Below are 18,404 nucleotides of genomic sequence, written 5' to 3'. Positions count from 1 at the left end.
TAGTTTAATAATTTAATATTTTCTTATCCAAACAGACAGAGTGTCGCAGAACAAACCCACAAGATGTTCATGGAAGCGGGTCTGGCTGCTGCTCCTAAGCAGACACGAGGTTAAAAGAATTAAATGCATTCAAATTTCATGACAAAAAAAAAGCGATTAAATGAACTGAAGCTGGTGCCGAGAAGCCAGCAGGAGGGAAGTCCTGACCCGTGTTGCCTACAGTCGTCTTGCTGAACCAGTTATATTACATTTAAGAAAAGCAACCACAGTTTTCTAGTGTACATTTTTTATATCCCGGTGTGCCATTTGCATTTTCAGTCTGTGTTGTATGTCAAGTGGTTCTTTGATATGGCGTGCGCGCACACACTTCATACACACACACAAACACACTTCATCATATACACACTTCATATACACACACACACACACACACAGCTTTGATGGACAGGAGGCCTCCTTGTTTACACACGGCCCACAAATGTAAAATAGATCTCAAATACAATAAATCTAACAAAATGGTCGTTTCCCATTCAGCCCTTTATGACTGATCTTAAATGTCCCCCTTCTACCCGCATTTCAGGTCAACTGTGTTTTTGCTCAAATTAAATACGTTCACATCTAATTTCTATTCCACTATAGCATTATTATTATTCCACTCAAACTACTGTAATGTAATATTCACCGGTCAGCGGTTGCATTGTAACATAGGCGCCTCCATCCTAGGAGGGTGTGTAATGACGAGACGTTAAACCAGAATGTGATGTCTGTTAAATCTTTAAGCCTTTACACAAAGCCGGGAGCGTACGTTACTATGTGCGTGGCATAAAACGGAAAAGCAGTCAGTTAACGGTATAAATATGGACGTGTGTCTTCCAACAGTGCCGCGGTCAGTGATGGGTACATTTACCACAACCTGATAATATTAAAAATCAATCGCTTCTAGATTAACAACCCACTTTAACCCGATATCTATAATCAAATGAATCCGTTCATCTGGATACAACGTTCAGGATGCTGGACTTAATTGCTTTGGGGGTTTTTGGGGGGGGGGTGAATTGGTGGATTTTTTTGTTTTGACCATTTTCCTGGTCAAAACCTAAAATGGTGCTGTACCGTGTGAAATAGAGACACGTGCTCGGACGATGACCTCCACATGTCTCCTGAAGTTATCGACAGCCTGTCCCTCAGTCTCATTGGACGGCTGTTAACTACTGAGCCGTTTTTGCCGGCCCGAGCCCTCTTGAGTCAATCCGCTGCCTCAATTAGGACACTCAGCCCCGCCCAGCAGTGTCATCAAGCCCCATCCTTCAACCCACGAAGGGCACCTCATTGGAGATATCAACTGTCTTGTCAATAAATGTATCCAGATGAACCGATTCAACCTTCTTTGATTTTCTTACCTGGATTCCTGGATTATTGAGCATGCATCAAGACTAACGTGTATAACTGTTCATGTTCTGTCAGAACATTTTCTATAAACCCTCAGCAAATATTTTTTATTATTGGAAACTGCGCCTTTTCTCTCCAAGGGAGTATGCAGAAAACTTTGCAGAAGGAAACAGGCGGGAATGTGCTGAATGGCATTGAAGTGAAATCCATTTTAACTTGGCATTTAGATAGCAGGCAGACACGGCACAGGCAAGCAGTCCTACAGGTCAGCATCAAGACACTTTGGTATACAACATGGAAGTTAACATCAGAAAGCTGATCTCTAACAGGCACCTCATGTATTAGTGTACTGTATATTCAATCAAGGCCATCCATTTTGGCTTTGGGGCGATTCATTTACTCTTTAAGAGGGTCCTCTTTAATTCTTGTTGGCTGTCAAGGCACTTGTCGGCCGTGCTTAGTCTCTCCTTGCAAATCATGGAGCCGTTGCAAGTCCGCTACAAACAATTCCTGCACGTGTTGCAAAACAAATCCTTCATTTGGACTTCACAGTGTGGACACTGAGGTTTCATAATGTGCTGCTCTCCATTTTCAGATCAACCTTCATCTTCTGCTTCTCCATCACCGTCTCTAGCTCCGTGGCTCTCCTGGCATCCTGAGGAGCATGTTAACAGATGGGCTTAGGTCATTTGTTCTACCGAAGCATTTTAATGATAATAATACATTTTATTTGTTGGTGCCTTTCAGAGCACTGAAGGACACCTTACAGAACACAGTTGGAAAAAAACAAGCAGCACTGTATCAGACAGCATAAAATCAAAATAAAGCAGGGTAGACAATAAAAAGTTAATACAACAGATAAGTATAAAATCATCATCTGCACAAAACTCAATGAAGTGTGGATCAGACTGAATATGCCAGTTTGAAAAGGTGCGTTTTGAGATGGGAATTGAAGGTTGAAAGAGAGTCATTGTTGTTGGATGTTGTTGTGGGAGAGAGTTCCATAGGCGGGGAGCAGAATGACTGAAGGCTCTAGACCCCATGGTAGTCAAGCAGGCCAATGGTGTAGTGAGTTGGGAGAGCAGAGGAGGACCAAAGTGCGCGAGGGTGTGTGGATATGAAGGAGTTCAGAAAGATATGAAGGAGCTAGGTTATTAAGGGCTTTAAAGGTGAGAAGCAGGCTCTTGAAGTCAATACGGTATTTAAGAGGGACCCAGTGGAGTTGCTGAAGAACATGAGTGATATGATCTATGGAAGGAGTTCTGGTAATGATACGGGCAGCTGAATTCTGGACCAATTGAAATGTATGAAGACACTTGAGGGGAAGACCAAAGAGGATAGAATTGCAGTAGTCAATACAGGATGTAATCAGGGTGTGAATGAATATGGCGGTGCTGTTAGATGTAAGTGATGAGCAAAGATGATTAATATTGTGTTGGTGGAAGTATGCAGACCGAGTAACATTGTTGATGTGAGCTTCAAAAGATAATGTGCTGTCCAGGATGACACTCAGACTCTTAACCTGAGGCAATTGAGGAACTATAAAATTGTCAATAGTTAGAGAAAAACGATCAGGTTTAGCCAAAGTAGATTTAGTACCTACAAGGAGGACCTCGGTTTTGTCACTATTAAGTTCGAGGAAGTGGTATGAAAACCAGGAGTTAATTTCTAGTAAGCAGTCAGAAAGGGAAGTGGGTGGAAGAGTGGAGGTAGGCTTGGTGGATAGATAAAGCTGGGTGTCATCCATGTAGCAGTGAAATTGAATGCCAGATTTCTTGAAAATGTGGGCAAGAGGTAGTAATAGGTAAAAAAAATAAATAGGAGGGGTCCCAATGCAGAGCCCTGGGGAACACTGGTAGTAACAGGAAAGGACTGTGATCTCAAAATTTTAAGTTGGACAAACTGAGTTACTGCCAGCAAGATATTATCTAAACCAGTCAAGGGGGGGTGCCAGTTATTCCAATGAAAGCTAATCTCTCTAGGAGGATGTTATGTGAGATGGTATCAAAGGCTGCACTCAGGTCTAGAAGGAAAAGTATGGTTAAGAGCCTAGAGTCAGCTGCCATCAACAGATCATTAATGATTTTCACTAAGGCTATCTCTGTACTGTGCATGGAGCGAAAACCAGACTGGAAGTGTTCAAACAGATTGTTGTGCAACAAGTGAGATGCAACTGTTTTTTCAAGTGTTTTAGAAAGAAATAGTAAATTTGCGTTTGGGCGAAAATTATTCAAATTGTTGGGGTCTGCAACAGGTTTCTTGAGTATTGGAGTTATTGCAGCTGTTTTGAGAGATGAGGGAACAAGACCAGAGGTAAGGGAGGAATATATGATATCAGTTATTAAAGAGGATAGAGACGGTAGACAGACTTTTACTAAATGAGTAGGAAGGAGGTCTAACTGACAGGTGGATGACTTGGATTTGCGAATAAAACCAGATATTTCTGCAACAGTTGGGAGTTTAAAACTAGATAGTGAAGAAGAGAGGGGAACATAGAAGGGTGAATAAGATGAACTGTATGCGGTATTGTTCGACGAGGTCGATTGCTGCTGAATATTTTCAATTTTGGCATTAAAATAGGTCATGAAGGTGTTACGTTGAGCAATTGAATACAGGTGAGGTGCAAGAATGTCTGGTGGCTGTAAAATATTGTTTACCATGGAAAACGGCTCTAGTGTTCCCTTTGCCTGATCTAATTAAATTTGCATAATAAGACGATTTTGCCGTGGACAGAGCCTCCTTATAATGAAGTATGTGGTCGTTATACATGTCTTTATGAACAACAAGGCCAGTTTTCATGTAAAGGCATTCCAGGCAACGGCCTTTAGCTTTAAGCTGACGTAGTGCAGGTGTAAACCAAGGGGCAGAGTGGGTAAAGGAAACAGACCAGGTTTTTAAAGGGGCAAGATTGTTTAAAAGACTATAAAGTCCGTCATTGTAATGAGAAACCAGTTCGTCTGGGATGGATAAATTGTCTAGAAAGAGCAGATATATCAATATTCTTAATGTTACGGAATGAGATGGAGCGTGACAAACTTGTTTTGGATACTGTTAAGTTAACATCGCAAGACACTAACTTGTGGTTGGAAATGGGCAAATCGGATGCATTGCAATTACGAGGAGCTACACCAGAGCAGCAAATCAGATCAAATCAAGTATGTGTCCTTTGGCGTGCATAGGAAAATCAATATATTGCTGTAATCCAAAACTGTCCGGGTATGATGTGTAAAATCCCTTGTGAGAGTATTGTTGACATTGTCCATGTGTATATTAAAATCACCCCGCAATATTACATCAGGGGACAAAGAACATAAGAAGGTTAGAAAAACAGAAAGTTCATTTAAGAAATCGTTGTTGGGCTTCGGTGGTCAATAAACATTTTGCAGTTTAACTAGAAAAAGACCAATGAAAGCAACTCAAAGCAGTCCAGCAAATTAGAACATTCTGAAAATGAATTCTCTGTAAAGTAAAAAAAAAAGTCTGACTTGATCTACTACTACTACTACTACTACTATTGTTGGCTGCTCCCGTTAGGGGTCACCACAGCAGATCATCCATTTCCATCTCATCCTGTCCTCTGCATCTTCCTCTGTCACACCAGCCACTTGCATGTCCTCTCTCACCACATCCATAAACCTCCACCCACTCCACCCTGCCTGCACTCTCTTCTTCACCTCTCTTCCGCACTCTGTTACTTTGAACAGTTGACCTTAGGTATTTAAACTCATATGCCTCTACTCCTTGCATCCTCACCATTCCACTGTCCTCCCTCTCGTTCATACATATGTATTCTGTCTTGTTCCTACTGACTTTCATTCCTCTTCTCTCCAGTGCATACCTCCACCTCTCCAGACTCTCCTCAACCTGCACCTACTCTCGCTACAGATCACAATGTCATCTGCAAACATCATAGTCCATGGAGCCTCCTGCCTGATCTCACCTGTCAACTTGTCCATCACCATTGCAAACAAAAAATGGCTCAGAGCCGATGCTTGATGTAATCCCACCCCCCACCTTGAACCCGTCTGTCACTCATATGAGTCTAAATTGATCATTTTGAAAATTACAGCATATCAAAAAGTTGTAAAATGTTGAATGCACCTACACATCTGTAAATTATAGTGGATAATTTAAACATGGACTCTTGAGCTAAGAGTCTAAAACTCATCAAACGTCAAACAAATTATTATAAGTAGTAGTAGTAGTAGTAGTAAGTATGAAATGTAAATGATAATCAAGACATTTCATGGTTTTTAAGCCAGTCTTAAAGGAACCAAATCGCAACAAGAGACCCACTCGTTACTTTAGATAAGGAACTTTCTCAGGATATTCACAGTTTTTATAATAATAATATTAATAATCATAATCATAATGCGTAAGTCTCTTGTTGAGATTTGTTTCTCCCTATCTGAAAAAATTTAGTTTTTTTTTTTAAGCTTGAATCAGAGTTTCATTCAGAATTGACACCCTTTGGCAGTGAAGGGCACACTGTTGCTGAGCATGTTGTATAAGACCCTTTTACAGTTGGTAAACAGTGATCACGTGATTTACTATGCGCGCGCATTTTGGCAGCAAAAAATTTATTATTTGCGACCATGTATGCGATAACCTTATTTATGCTACACTATAACTTCTATTTGTTATGAGAGCCACTTATGTATTTATCTAGACTTGTTTTATTGCTTGTAGCCACAATCTTCTCCTTTTTCCATTGAACGGTCTTTTCCCTGATGGAATGCGGTAGAAATTAATACCTTTAGTTTTGCTAGACCTGTTCTGGCAACCCACAACACAACAAGATGACATTTTAAAAATGTAAATATCAATCGATCAAAAATCCACTTGCAATCTGCATTGACTGGAGATGGAGAAGTTGCCTCTTTTGCTGCCAAAATGCCCGTGAATACTATGCGTGACGTAGGTCATAAAAGGGTGTATTGTCAGACTGGTGGCTGAACGTTACCTCCAGCAGTGCTCTCTGCACCGTCAGCTGGCTGTACACTCTGGCGCCCTCTTCTGGAACCACAGCACGTAACTCATCCTTGTTGAGGGAGAAGAGCTGAGCACCTGTCAGCACACCCAGACACAATACCGTCCTGAGAGAGAGACTCTTGTTAACATGCTGGTGGAAAAAGAAACCACACACTGATTGCACCACTTGAAAATTTAAAACATGTTCCACCAGAATGAAAACAAAAAATTAAAAAAGGCTAACAATTTCGAGTACGTCAGCATTCAGCCCTCCTCCGATGTATCATAGCAATTATATTTAATATGAGCTGCTTGGTGAACTCTGTCTTTATTAACCTAGTGTCGTTTGAAAGTATATAGTATATAAGATTGTGTGTCGACCGGAGACCTCTGGAAAAGAAACAACTGCACCGTGTGAAAAGCAGACTCCCGAGTGCTGGGAGGAGGGGAGGCTCGGTACCTCTGCAACACAATGTGAAGTTCCATGACAAATAAAGTGCTCCTCCTTCTTTATTTACTGATATTGTGATAATATACATACAAGATGGCAAACAGCTTTCTATCATCGACACTAATTTATTCATTTTGATTTTTTTGTTTTCCTTTCTCAGCCTCTTTGATAAAGCAGATCTGGCTCTGATGTGCAAAAGTTGAAATAGTTTCATCTTTTGAAAGAGGAGGGGCACTGATGGCATGAGGCTCTAATAGGATTTCTGGTCCATGCATTGGGTTGCGAGCACTTAACGCACACTTCCATTGGAAACAATACGGAAACACAGGAAGCTCTTAGTATTTTACAGGTCTCTGTAGACACACGGTCTAGATCTACTGAACAGGTTTGCCGGGGCCTTGCTTACTTCAGACGCTTCACATCTATGACACTGAGCCCACGTGCGTCCTTGTTTTGCCATTGAGTTGTATCTGATGTACAACAACAAAGCTGAGACTTCTCATGCAAAGTTGTGTTATTTGGAGAGAACAGTGTGAATGTTGACTGTATAGTGTGTGTGTGTGTGTGTGTGTGGGTTGGGGAGGTGTGATCAGTCCGGTTAGCGAGGGTGTGATTGTGGCTTTTTTAGACTCACGGTTCGCTGAAGCCTTTCCCTTTGAGCCACTCGGCGACCTCATCCGGAGGGGAGTGGTAGTTCAGCGGGACGGAAGTGTCCATGGAGCGAGGGATGACCAGCGGCTTGTTCAGCTGAGCCTTCCCATTGGTCAGTCTCTGGAGCAGCTCGTCATTCACCATCATCACTGAATAGGAGGAGGAGGTGAGGGGAGTCATTGACTTTGGTTTCTGTCCATTTTGATTTGTTGTTGTTATCTTTATGCATGCTCAATAATCCAGCTAAGAAAATCAAAGAAAGTTGAATCAGTTCATCTGGATGCAACGTTTATTGAGCGAAACGTTTCATCACTCATCTAAGTGACCTGTTCAGTCTAAACTGACTGCAGGTTTCCCCACCCTTATAAACAATACAGTGGCATAACAACCGAAACTAACCATCATATTCATATGTAAATATGGGCGTGACTATTAACTAGAGTTCCAATGGCCATGTGTACTATTCACAGAGGATTTGGGAAAGTTTGCAATCACAGCATTGTAAGATGGCAACAGACGTACTCTTGGTTCAGGGATGGTCGTTCCCTCTTCACATAGATGGCCTCTTTGTCTCCCCATTCAACTCTAGTTAATGGTCACACCTATTTGCATATGAAACGGGTCGTTGGTTTTGGTCGTTATGCCACTGTATTGTTTATAAGGGTGGGATACCTGCAGTCAGTTGAGACTGAAGAGGTCACTTAGATGAGTTATGAAATGTTTCTCTCAATAAACGTTGTGTCCAGATGGACTGATTAAGCCTTCTTTGATTTGTTGTTGTTGTGATTCACATAGTTGAACGGTAGAGGGCAGCACTTCAGTAGAAAGCATCACCTGTTTCTGGGCTATCGTTCAGTACCTTTATCAGAGTCCTCGGCTGCCGCCATGTGTTGACTGTAAGGAGGCAGGCTTCGTGGGCGCTGGGGTGAGGAGGTGTGGGGTGGGGCAGGAGGGCTGGATGGCACCACTGAGAAGGTCTTAGCGAGGGGTGGAGGGGCAGGAGCCTGGAGAGGTGGGATATATGCAGGAGATGATAGGTGGGGCGGTACCACCATGATTGTAGGTTGGGGACTTAGTGCATGTGGGTGTATGTGTGTGCAATGTGAGTATTTATGTGCATATGTGTGTTTGTGCTCTCGAGCACATGTACTGTGGGTGTGCATGTGTATGTATGTGTGCAGGTGAACCTGTGAATGTGAGTTTGTTTTCTGCATGTGATTGTGTATTAGTTTTTGCATGCACATAGTCGTGTTTGGAAGTGATTTTGAGTGTGTGTGTGTGTGTGTGTGTGTGTGTGTGTGTGTTTTACCTTCGGAGGTCTGTTGGTCACAGGGCTGTCTATGTGAGCCACAGGCTCCAGGATGTTGAACGGGACAAAGCCAACTTGATTGAACCGATTCCGACATTTCCACCAGCGTTTGGAGGACTCGACCACCTGTTAACCAACAGAAGTGTCTCTGAGAACAGACATCTGGTTTCTAAAATTAAAAAAACTTGAATGTTTGTTTCCTTTTTGAATGTGGTAAACAATACATTCTAGTACAGCTATCATTTGGTGTCCAACCCACGGTTCCCTGTGTTCAAACTATCTGTCCCTCTGTGATATCTGTGGTCTATTCTTTAAAGGGGCTATGTGTAAGAATTGGCCAACTGTCGAATTCATACCCCAAACAAATAGGGGGCAGCATATTACCAGAAATTTGGGGTGACGTGCACAGTCCCTCCCAAAGGGACTTTGGCCAAAGTTTCCTATGGGAATGTAGAGTGCGGAGGACAGAACTGCGCTTTTGACAAGGATTTCTAACTCGCTACTGCTCAGCAATTTTACACGAATGTGCAAAAAAATACATAAAATGTAGAAAAATTTGTCAAGCCACTCACGAAGAAGAACTATTGGACCTAAAGTTTATCATTTTTGAGATATGAGCGTTTGTTTGGAGGGTGTGCGTCCCACAGACTAAATGTTCGAACATACTGTAGTGAATTCAGGGGGCAGCCGGGAATCGGCCGCAGACGGGAACCGAACCCGGATAGCCCAGATCACAGGTGACCATGCTAACCAGTCAACTAAAGGGTCCGACCCGTTAGCCAATGGCTAGTGAGTCTTATCATCCCTGGTCGTTACACTGCCCCCCTCCTTCGGGAAGCACGTCCCCGCGCTTCAGCATATCAACTCCCTCACGCCTCTGGGCGCACATGCTTCCGATGGCCTCACGGTCTCACCATCCCACTTCTGACACCAGTGAAGGGAATTCAGGGTGGAGCCGGGAACCACACCCAGGTAGCCCAGACCACGGGCAACCGTGCTACCCGGTCAACTGAAGGGTCCGACCCATTAGCCAAGGGCTAGCAAGTCTAGTCATCCGTGGTCGTTACAATACTTTCTGCAGTCTGCGTCCGTGGACAGTTGCGCACTGTACTGGTTTCGCAGAGGCGCACGTTCCATTCATACTACAGTTGAGGGTCCACGTCAGTCTGGCATTCCAGGCATTTCCCGATCCACACTCCACTCCAGTTTGGTGGCGGTAATACACCATAACATTATTTGCCAACCGCAAACTCGCTGGCATTTTCATCTCTCCCAAGCATTAGGGCGATTTCTTGCCAGGAGTTCAACACTATTTGGCTGTGTTTGTATTCTCTCAAAGATGAACTATGTATATAAATATGGTAAACAGCAGATCTCCTCACCTCTCTTCAAAACATGCATCCATTTTGTTATCTGGAGCATGTACAGTCGGCGTGCTTGCCATGCGTACAGTCCGCGCGGTCACAAATTCTGGGCTGCGTGTGGACGTCTGCATAGGGGTCCATGCAGACCCTCACAGACATGGGCTTATGAAGATATTTACGTCACATGGACCAAGGCGGACCCCTGCGGATGCGCAAAGTATGACTTGGACCATATATGGCACATTCTAACATTAAATCTTCCAAATTTCTGCTATGTTCCGTGTTTACATCGCTGTAACGTCCTCAATTCTCACTCTGTTTGGACACGTCATACATCAGAATGTTCACTGACCTATTGTGATGCTCACGGTGTACAAATCTCAGCTGTGCAGTGTATAGTTTTTGAGATACGTGCATTTGTTTTGAGGGTGTGCTCCAGTGGCGGCTGGCCAGTACAGGGAGATGAAAATTTACTTAAACCTGTTAAATACAATTTAGTTGTGTAATGCAAATAATTATGAAATAAAAGTGTTTTTCAGTCTGTGAGTGCCTGTCAGCAGCAATGAAATATGGGTTCCAAATGGTATTTGGTTGATTTCTGTCTGAATACATATACTTCATGGGTGAGGGGCGCAAGCCAAACGATACCTTATGTAAGCCCTCAAACCCCTGGCGAGCAGGTGACATGAGGCTGCTGTCTGATTGGTTTCTTCTGATTTTCCATGGGGCGCAGTTCTGTGCGCCCCAGACACTCCTACTTTTATTGGCAGCGAATTGGTATTGTTTCAATGTTGTTTGATCTAATGTGATTGGACAGTTGTCCAATCACAGTTGTACCAGCTAACTTAATTTCTTTCAACCCTTCATATATGAAGAGTTTTTTATTAGTTTTTATTTTTTATTGTTTATTAGTGATTTCAACCTGCAGAGCAGAACCGCTGTTGTTTTTGCCCTGGTTTATTTAATGATTGTGGTTAGTTGTTACAGTTAGGATAGTTTATCTGTTCATATGGGCAATTACTGACAGCTCAGATGGACTGGATAATATCATAGATAGGCAAAACACCTCACTGGCCGTGTTTACATCAGTGCATTTTTGTGTGCGTCATTAAGTATGACATTAGAAGAGCAAGACCGACTTGACTTCGTGTACCTCTAGTATGTCTCCTTGCAGCACCGACAGCTCGCTGCTGTTCCTGGCCACGAAGTCGTAGGTGCAGCTGTAGAGCCTATCTGGTTGCTGGGGCAGAGGAGCGCTGGAGTCCCTGCAGGGAGAGACAGAGGGGGCTATGAGCCATCAGACAGAAGGAAAACAGAGGAGGAGGGATTTGAACAGAGGTGACCACCTACGTTTCATCGCTGATGGGGGTGACAGGGGGACACATCACTATGGGAGTGGGTGGTTTCTGCTGTGGAAGACAGAGAGAAACATTATTCATGTGAGAGTTTAATGTGTTTGTGTGTGTGTGTGTGTGTGTGTGTGTAAGAGAAAGAAAATAAAGTAAGCAAGGGAGAAAGAGAGAGAAGCAGTCAGACATGGAGAGACGCACAGACTAATAAAACCTACCTCTCCAACTGCAAACACACACACACACACATTCGATGTTTAATCTATCTAACCTAATTCTAATTCTAACCTTAACTCAAAACCCTTAGTCCTAACCCTAAAATAGACCCTTAAAGAAGTGAGGACCAGCCAAAATGTCCTCACTTTGCAAAATTTGTCCTTGCTCTGAAGGTTAAAAACTGCATGTGTTACCCGGATGCTGTGCAGACATTCCTTACTTCCTGTTTGACTCGGAGGGCCTCATGTTTGTGCTGTGACTCGACCGGATCTTCCCAAACCTGCCCGTCCGGCCGCGAGGCCTCAGGCTTCCAGCCATCCAGGAACACTGGTGTGTACGGAGGACAGGGACCCTGCAGCTGAGAGCTGAGAGAGAGAGAGGAAGAGGAAGAGACACACCAGCGTCAGTCTTCTTCACACAACAGCTTCACTTTCGACCGCAAACCAAAACCACCCGACTTTAACCTGTTTCACAGCAGACATACCGGCTTGTCTCACAACAGACACGCTCTCATTTTAAACTCAGCCCACTGAGACCTCGTAACCTCGTCTGTTTTAAAATCAAGTCTATTATTTTACAAATGTATGTAAACACAGCACATATTCCAAATATAGGCTTTAAACCCACTAACATCTATCTAGCTATCTAGCTATCTATCGATCTGTCCATCCATCTACCTATCTGCCTAAATTCATTATCATAGCAAACAATAGTTCATACAAGGAAATAAACAGCAAGTGGTCTGAACCACGGATGAAGATCATCCGAGGATACTCGACCTGATGATGATGATGATGATGATGGTCCGAACCAAAAAGTTGAATAAATATTCTGATAATGTTAATGTTTCTCCCCCCCCCCCCCCCGTCCTTTTTCTCCCCAACTGTATCCAGCCAATTACCCCACTCTTCCGAGCCGTGCCGGTCTCTGCTCCACCCCCTCTGCCAATCTAGGGAGGGCTGTGGACTACCACATGCCTCCTCCGATACATGTGGAGTCGCCAGCTGCTTCTAGTCACCTGACAGTAAGGAGTTTTACCAGGGGGACGTAGCGCGTGGGAGGATCATGCTATTCCCCCCAGTTCTGACCCCCACCCCAACAGGCGCCCCGCCAGAGGAGGCGCTAGTGCAGCAACCAGGACACATACCCACCTCCGGCTTCCCACCTGCACGGCCAATTGTGTCTGTAGGGATGCCCGACCAAGCCGGAGGTAACACAGGGATTTGAACTGGCGATCCCCATGTTGGTAGGCAGTGGAATAGATCGCTATGCTACCCGGACACCCGAAGCTCATGTTTCTACAGTGCTAATAAGGTGTGTTGTCTACAGGTTCAGATTCTGAGTCATATTTAGATGTAATTTAGTGATTCACACTTGAACCAGACTGCAGGGACATGGTAGGTCCACCAGTCTGCAGTGCTGACAGCTCCAGGGTCAACACTGAAATATTCTGATGAAAATACATGTGGTAACCTGCTGTACAGGTTTGTTCAACAGGAATTAAACTAGAAGAACCCCGCTACAATGTAGCGGTTTGGTTATCCACCCGCCTAAATCTCCCTCCTCTTCATCCTGCCAGCTAACCGCCTTCCCCCTGCCCCTAACCCCCCCCCACTCCAACTCCCTCCCCCCAAATGCTCAGAATCATCTGAAATGCCGAGAAAAGTGTGTTTTTTTAAATTATTATAATTATATTTTAATTTTCTGCTATTTTTCTGCTCCTCTCTGGAACAATACCTACCACCTCCAAAAAAAATTAGGATCATATGTGCATTTTTGCAAAAATGCATATTTTGCATAATGCCAAAACATTTCTAAGTCCCAGAAAAAAAAATTTATACGCGAAAAAAAATCAAAGATGCTCAGAATCATCGGAAATGCCGAGAAAAGTGGTTTTTAGCCATTTTTAGAAAAATGCATATTTTGCATATGTATGCATAATTATGCATAATTTTAATTTTCTGGGATTTTTCCCGTATTCTCTGGAACAATATCTACCACCTCCAAAAAGAATTAGGATCATAAATGCTTTAGTTTTCAGTCCCGCTATCTACACTAACTAACTAACTAACACACACACACACACACATTACGAAAATATAGAAGAACCCCGCTACAATGTAGCGGTTTGGTTTTCCACCCGTCTAAATCTCCCTCCTCTTCATCCTGCCAGCTAACCGCCTTCCCCCTGCCCTTAAACCCCCCCACTCCAACTCCCTCCACCCAAATGCTCAGAATCATCTGAAATGCCGAGAAAAGTGGTTTTTAGCCATTTTTAGAAAATGCATATTTTGCATAATTATTATAATTATGTTTTAATTTTCTGCTGTTTTTCTGGTCCTCTCTGGAACAATACCTACCACCTCCAAAAAAAATTAGGGTCATAAGTGCATGTTTGCAAAAATGCATTTATTTTGCATAATGCCAAAACATTTCTAAGTCCCAGAAATTTTTTTTTTATATAGGTGAAAAAATCAAAGATGCTCAGAATCACCTGAAATGCCGAGAAAAGTGGTTTTTAGCCATTTTTAGAAAAATGCATATTTTGCATAATTATGCATAATTTTAATTTTCTGGGATTTTTCCCTTACTCTCTGAGACAATACCTACCACCTCCAAAAAGAATTAGGATTATAAGTATAGTTTTCAGTCCCGCTATCTACACTAACTAACACACACACACACACACTAATACCACACACACACACACACATTACGAAAATATAGGAGTAGATATGAAGAAACTTTAAATATCGATGTATCAACAGTCTGAAATGCCTTTACGCGGGTAGGTACAGAGAACAGATCTGACATGTAAAAAGACAGAAAAGACCACAGTGCTGAGAGACGAATAAAGTGAGAGCGTTTCTGTCTCTGCAGACCAACGACTGAAAACCGTGTCTGGTGTGGAGCAGGGTATCAGTAACACTCCCGTCCACAGAGGAGGAAGTAAATAGACCGGACCGGTCTCACCTGATGCAGACATTAGAACGAATCAAACTAGAAAATGACCCAGTAAAAGTTTGTCAGCATCTTCCGCAGTGACAAATATTGACACGGCCATGTCAGTACTGATGTCTGTTAGACCGCTGTCACGTCCGCTAACGGGAGTGAGGGGAAAACTGGTGGTACTGACCGAGGAAGGGTCCAGTTGGGGCCCAGAGACGTCCACAGCTGCCTCTCCTCCTCCGTCAGGCTGTCGTTCAGCAGGGTGACGGCCGAATCTGTGAGGGCAGGGCTCACCACCGAGGCCCCCAGAGTCGGCCCCCCGGTGGTCCTCACCATCTGTACATACACACACACACAAACACACACACACACACACATTAAGGAAACACAAACAGAGACACAAAGCACACAAAATGTGGCACAATGTCATAAACACCAGTGGTTTTTGTTGTTATGAGGCACTACAGTGTCACTGAGGGTCAATTTACTTCAACAACCTTTAAAGCAAATTCCTTTTTTGGAGGGGGGGGTTCCCCCTTTTTCTCCCCAACTGTATCCAGCCAATTACCCCGTCCGTCACTGCTCCACCCCCTCTGCCGATCCGGGGAGGGCTGCAGACTACCACATGCCTCCTCCCACACATGTGGAGTCACCCGCTCCTTCTTTTCACCTGGCAGTGAGGAGTTTCACCAGAGGAGGCACTAGTGCAGCAACGCGGACACATACCCACATCCAGCTTCCCACCTGCAAACACGGCCAATTGTGTCTGTAGGGACGCCCAACCAAGCTGGAGGTAACACGGGGATTCGAACCGGCGATCCCTGTGTTGGTAAGCAACAGAATAGACCGCCACGCTACCCGGATGCCCCCAGCAAATTCCTTTTACTAAACTTTTCATTTTGTATTTTCTGTTCATGTTGGCTTGTAAAGAGTAATCTTATTTTACCTAGGATGGAGCACTGCAACCAAATGGAAGTCAAATTACACAAACGATCAGTGTTCGAATTACCCTGAGGCTTTCGGGGGTGCCCACCTATGTAGTGTTTTGAGTGCGTGTGTGTGTGTGCTGGAGGGCAATATTTCAATATGACGTCATCAACACAAACAGTTCCACTATGCTTTTTGGGAGGCCCCAGTTCTACATTATTTTAAAAGGTGTGCATTAATTTATAGGGTGACGCTGGGTGACCACGGGGCATATACAGTACACAGTATATTACACAATAAGAAATACAAATACCACAATACACCTTTTAAAAATGTATTAGCCTTCTTTTTTATTTTTTAACATTCTACAAATCATCCCATTTTAAGACATACAAATACCATTACCATATGCCTTTTTAAAATTATTTCATTTTTACCATTTTACAAATCATCCCATTTCAAGCAGTCTGTCCCATTCATATCCAAGGTGTGCCAAAGCCACCATCGACTCACCACCTATTAGATGTAGTCCCAAAGTGGCCTCTTTTTATTTCTCTTGACATCTTTCCCCGGTTTCCATGAAGTTGAAAGATGATGGCCGGCCTTCTGCCATGACCTCACAAAAGCTTTTGGGTTGAAATATTCCAATGGAGGTCCATTAATGTCCAAAAACAGAAGTGCGCTTTAACTCTGCTCCCATAGTCGGTTCCGCGTCTTGCGATAAATGTCAATGAGCGCAGAGAAACCTCTTTCGCACTCTGTAGAGCTGGGCACAAACGTTTTAGCAGCAATAGCAAGTCTCCTCAGCATGCCCTCTTCAGTCCCCTGCAATTTCCAGTCTCTGTACTCCTCCGCAGCCTCCCTCGATGGCTCCCCAAGCAGTTTGGCTAGTTTGTGGACCTCTCATTCACCAAACAGAACCAGCTCGCCACGATCAGCCGGCCAGCAGCTTTTGTCCAGCGGTTTGAGTAGTTGTACAAGATCAGAGACGGGCAGCCGTTTGACTAGATTGTCTGCTACAGACTGGTGAAACTGCAGTCTGTTGATGTTCTCTTTGCCATCGACCAGTTGCACTCCATGAAATGTGGCCACTGCGATGCGCTCCTTGGCTACGTGGAATGATTTGCCGCCCGTTTTTTCATTGCTGTTAACACTTCCCGATAGTTTGTGTGATATCACGGCTTGACTGATTCAGTTGTATCTCTTTTCTGTAGTTTTACAGAAGGTTTGGAGCTCGTGTAGAACGTCCTTCATACATGCAAGATCAGCAACAAAGCCTTTGCTTACGAGCTGATTATGAAGGCCACTGAACTGCCGCCTCTCGGCATCCATGCGCTTTGGATCCTCACTAGCTTCCTTCAGCTGCTTCGCTAGGGCAAGAAAGTCTTGCCACACAGCCTTGACAGTTTTAAAACTACTGGGAACCCAGCATATGGTGAGGATTTTGCCTATGTGTAAGAGTCTCGTTTCCAGCGCCAGCGCAGCTTCTTTCAGAAGTCTGGTATTTTTGGGAGAGTAATGGCAGATTGCATATAACTTTGAAATAAAAATGTCAAAATAGTTGGTTCCCATAACTGCTTTAAGTGAGTCGTGGACGGCTAGTTCGAGCCGGTGTGCCTGAACATGGAGAAATCTGTTTTAAGTCGGGCAATAAGTCCAGACACCTTTCCGGTTAGAACGGAGGCCCCATCTGTTGCGATACTAATTAAATGCTTGCGCAACCACCCATCGTCCAACCCAGCATCACGTAGACTTTCTCTAAAAGAGGAATAGATTGATGCAGCATCCGTACCCTGTCTTAGCTCGACCAAGTCCAAGAAGATATTTTCTAAATCACCATTGCCACTGATGTCCGACCTAAGGTAGATGATGAGGTAAGTGATCCCACACACTGAGCTTTCATCTATTGAGATGCTAATCGGTGAGTTTTCTTTTTTCAGATTGAATATTATTGTGCGTTTCATTTCGCTGGTTAAGTGCGTTGTAATCTCGGCACACGTGTAGTCTGATCTATGTACGTTTCCCATTTTAGACCCGTTTTGTTCTTGCAGTTCTATTAAGGGGCCCATATTCGTGAATGACATTCGTTCTTTTGTAATACAGTAAGTGGTTCTGAATGCTGCTTCTGTCTAAGCAAAGTGGTGTGCACTAGCCTCAATAATAATGTTAGGCATCCCGTCCCTTTTTCTCTGTTTGGCCATTTCTTCGGCTTGTTTGTGCGCGACACTGTCCTTGTGTTTATATATTTTGTTGCGCATAACTTTTGCACTGTCACTATGCACACTTCCTTTTCCCCAATCGCTGGATAAGTGAACCCCTCTCTCTGGTCCAAGTAGTATTTTTGCCTCTTTACATGTTAAACATCCGATGCAACCGTCATTGAAAAAAATCCATGGTTGCTGCTCCTGCCACTCCTTGCTTTGACTCACACTCCACACTTTTGGAAAGTCTCAGGTGGGCCAGATGCTGCTGGTGGTGGGACAGATGTTGCTGGTGGCGGGACAGATGTTGCTGGTGGTGGGCCAGATGTTGCTGGTGGTGGGCCAGATGCTACTGGTGGCAAGGGTCGATGTGCTGCTCCTGCTCCGGACTCTGCCATTGTAGCTAGGCTAGCAGTACTGGCTATGCTAGCATTAGCTAGCTGGACAACTTCCTTGCTTGTTATCTGCTCCTCCACTTTCTCAATTTCTTTTCCATGTTTCTCGTTGTTTGACCTTTTAGTAAAACCAAACTTTGTCAAGTCTATTTGTTTTCGTTTCGACATTTATACCATTTTCCATCTGACGTCTAATTTTCATCTGATGTGAGGCACACAACCGACGACGTAG

General features: G+C 43.8%; 1 protein-coding gene across 1 annotated transcript in view; it reads right to left on the bottom strand.

Annotated features, from left to right (window-relative positions):
- Window positions 1-48: 48 nt before the first annotated feature.
- The window catches only part of LOC130127362 (epidermal growth factor receptor kinase substrate 8-like protein 1), a 37,596-nt gene continuing 19,240 nt past the window's right edge, over window positions 49-18,404 (bottom strand). Inside the window, exons 11-19 of the mRNA XM_056296988.1 lie at window positions 14,837-14,985; window positions 11,921-12,065; window positions 11,486-11,544; window positions 11,289-11,400; window positions 8,772-8,897; window positions 8,322-8,466; window positions 7,446-7,611; window positions 6,353-6,485; window positions 49-2,044 (exon numbers count right to left, since the gene is read on the bottom strand). Of these exons, the coding sequence (XP_056152963.1) occupies window positions 1,958-2,044; window positions 6,353-6,485; window positions 7,446-7,611; window positions 8,322-8,466; window positions 8,772-8,897; window positions 11,289-11,400; window positions 11,486-11,544; window positions 11,921-12,065; window positions 14,837-14,985 (1,122 nt within the window). The 3' untranslated portion in view covers window positions 49-1,957. The remainder of the gene's footprint in view (window positions 2,045-6,352; window positions 6,486-7,445; window positions 7,612-8,321; window positions 8,467-8,771; window positions 8,898-11,288; window positions 11,401-11,485; window positions 11,545-11,920; window positions 12,066-14,836; window positions 14,986-18,404) is intronic.

The sequence above is a fragment of the Lampris incognitus genome, chromosome 17 (assembly GCF_029633865.1).
Source record: "Lampris incognitus isolate fLamInc1 chromosome 17, fLamInc1.hap2, whole genome shotgun sequence".
Taxonomy (NCBI): Eukaryota; Metazoa; Chordata; class Actinopteri; order Lampriformes; family Lampridae; genus Lampris; species Lampris incognitus.
Note: the sequence above shows the minus strand (reverse complement) of the source record. Positions and strands in the feature narration are given on the sequence as shown.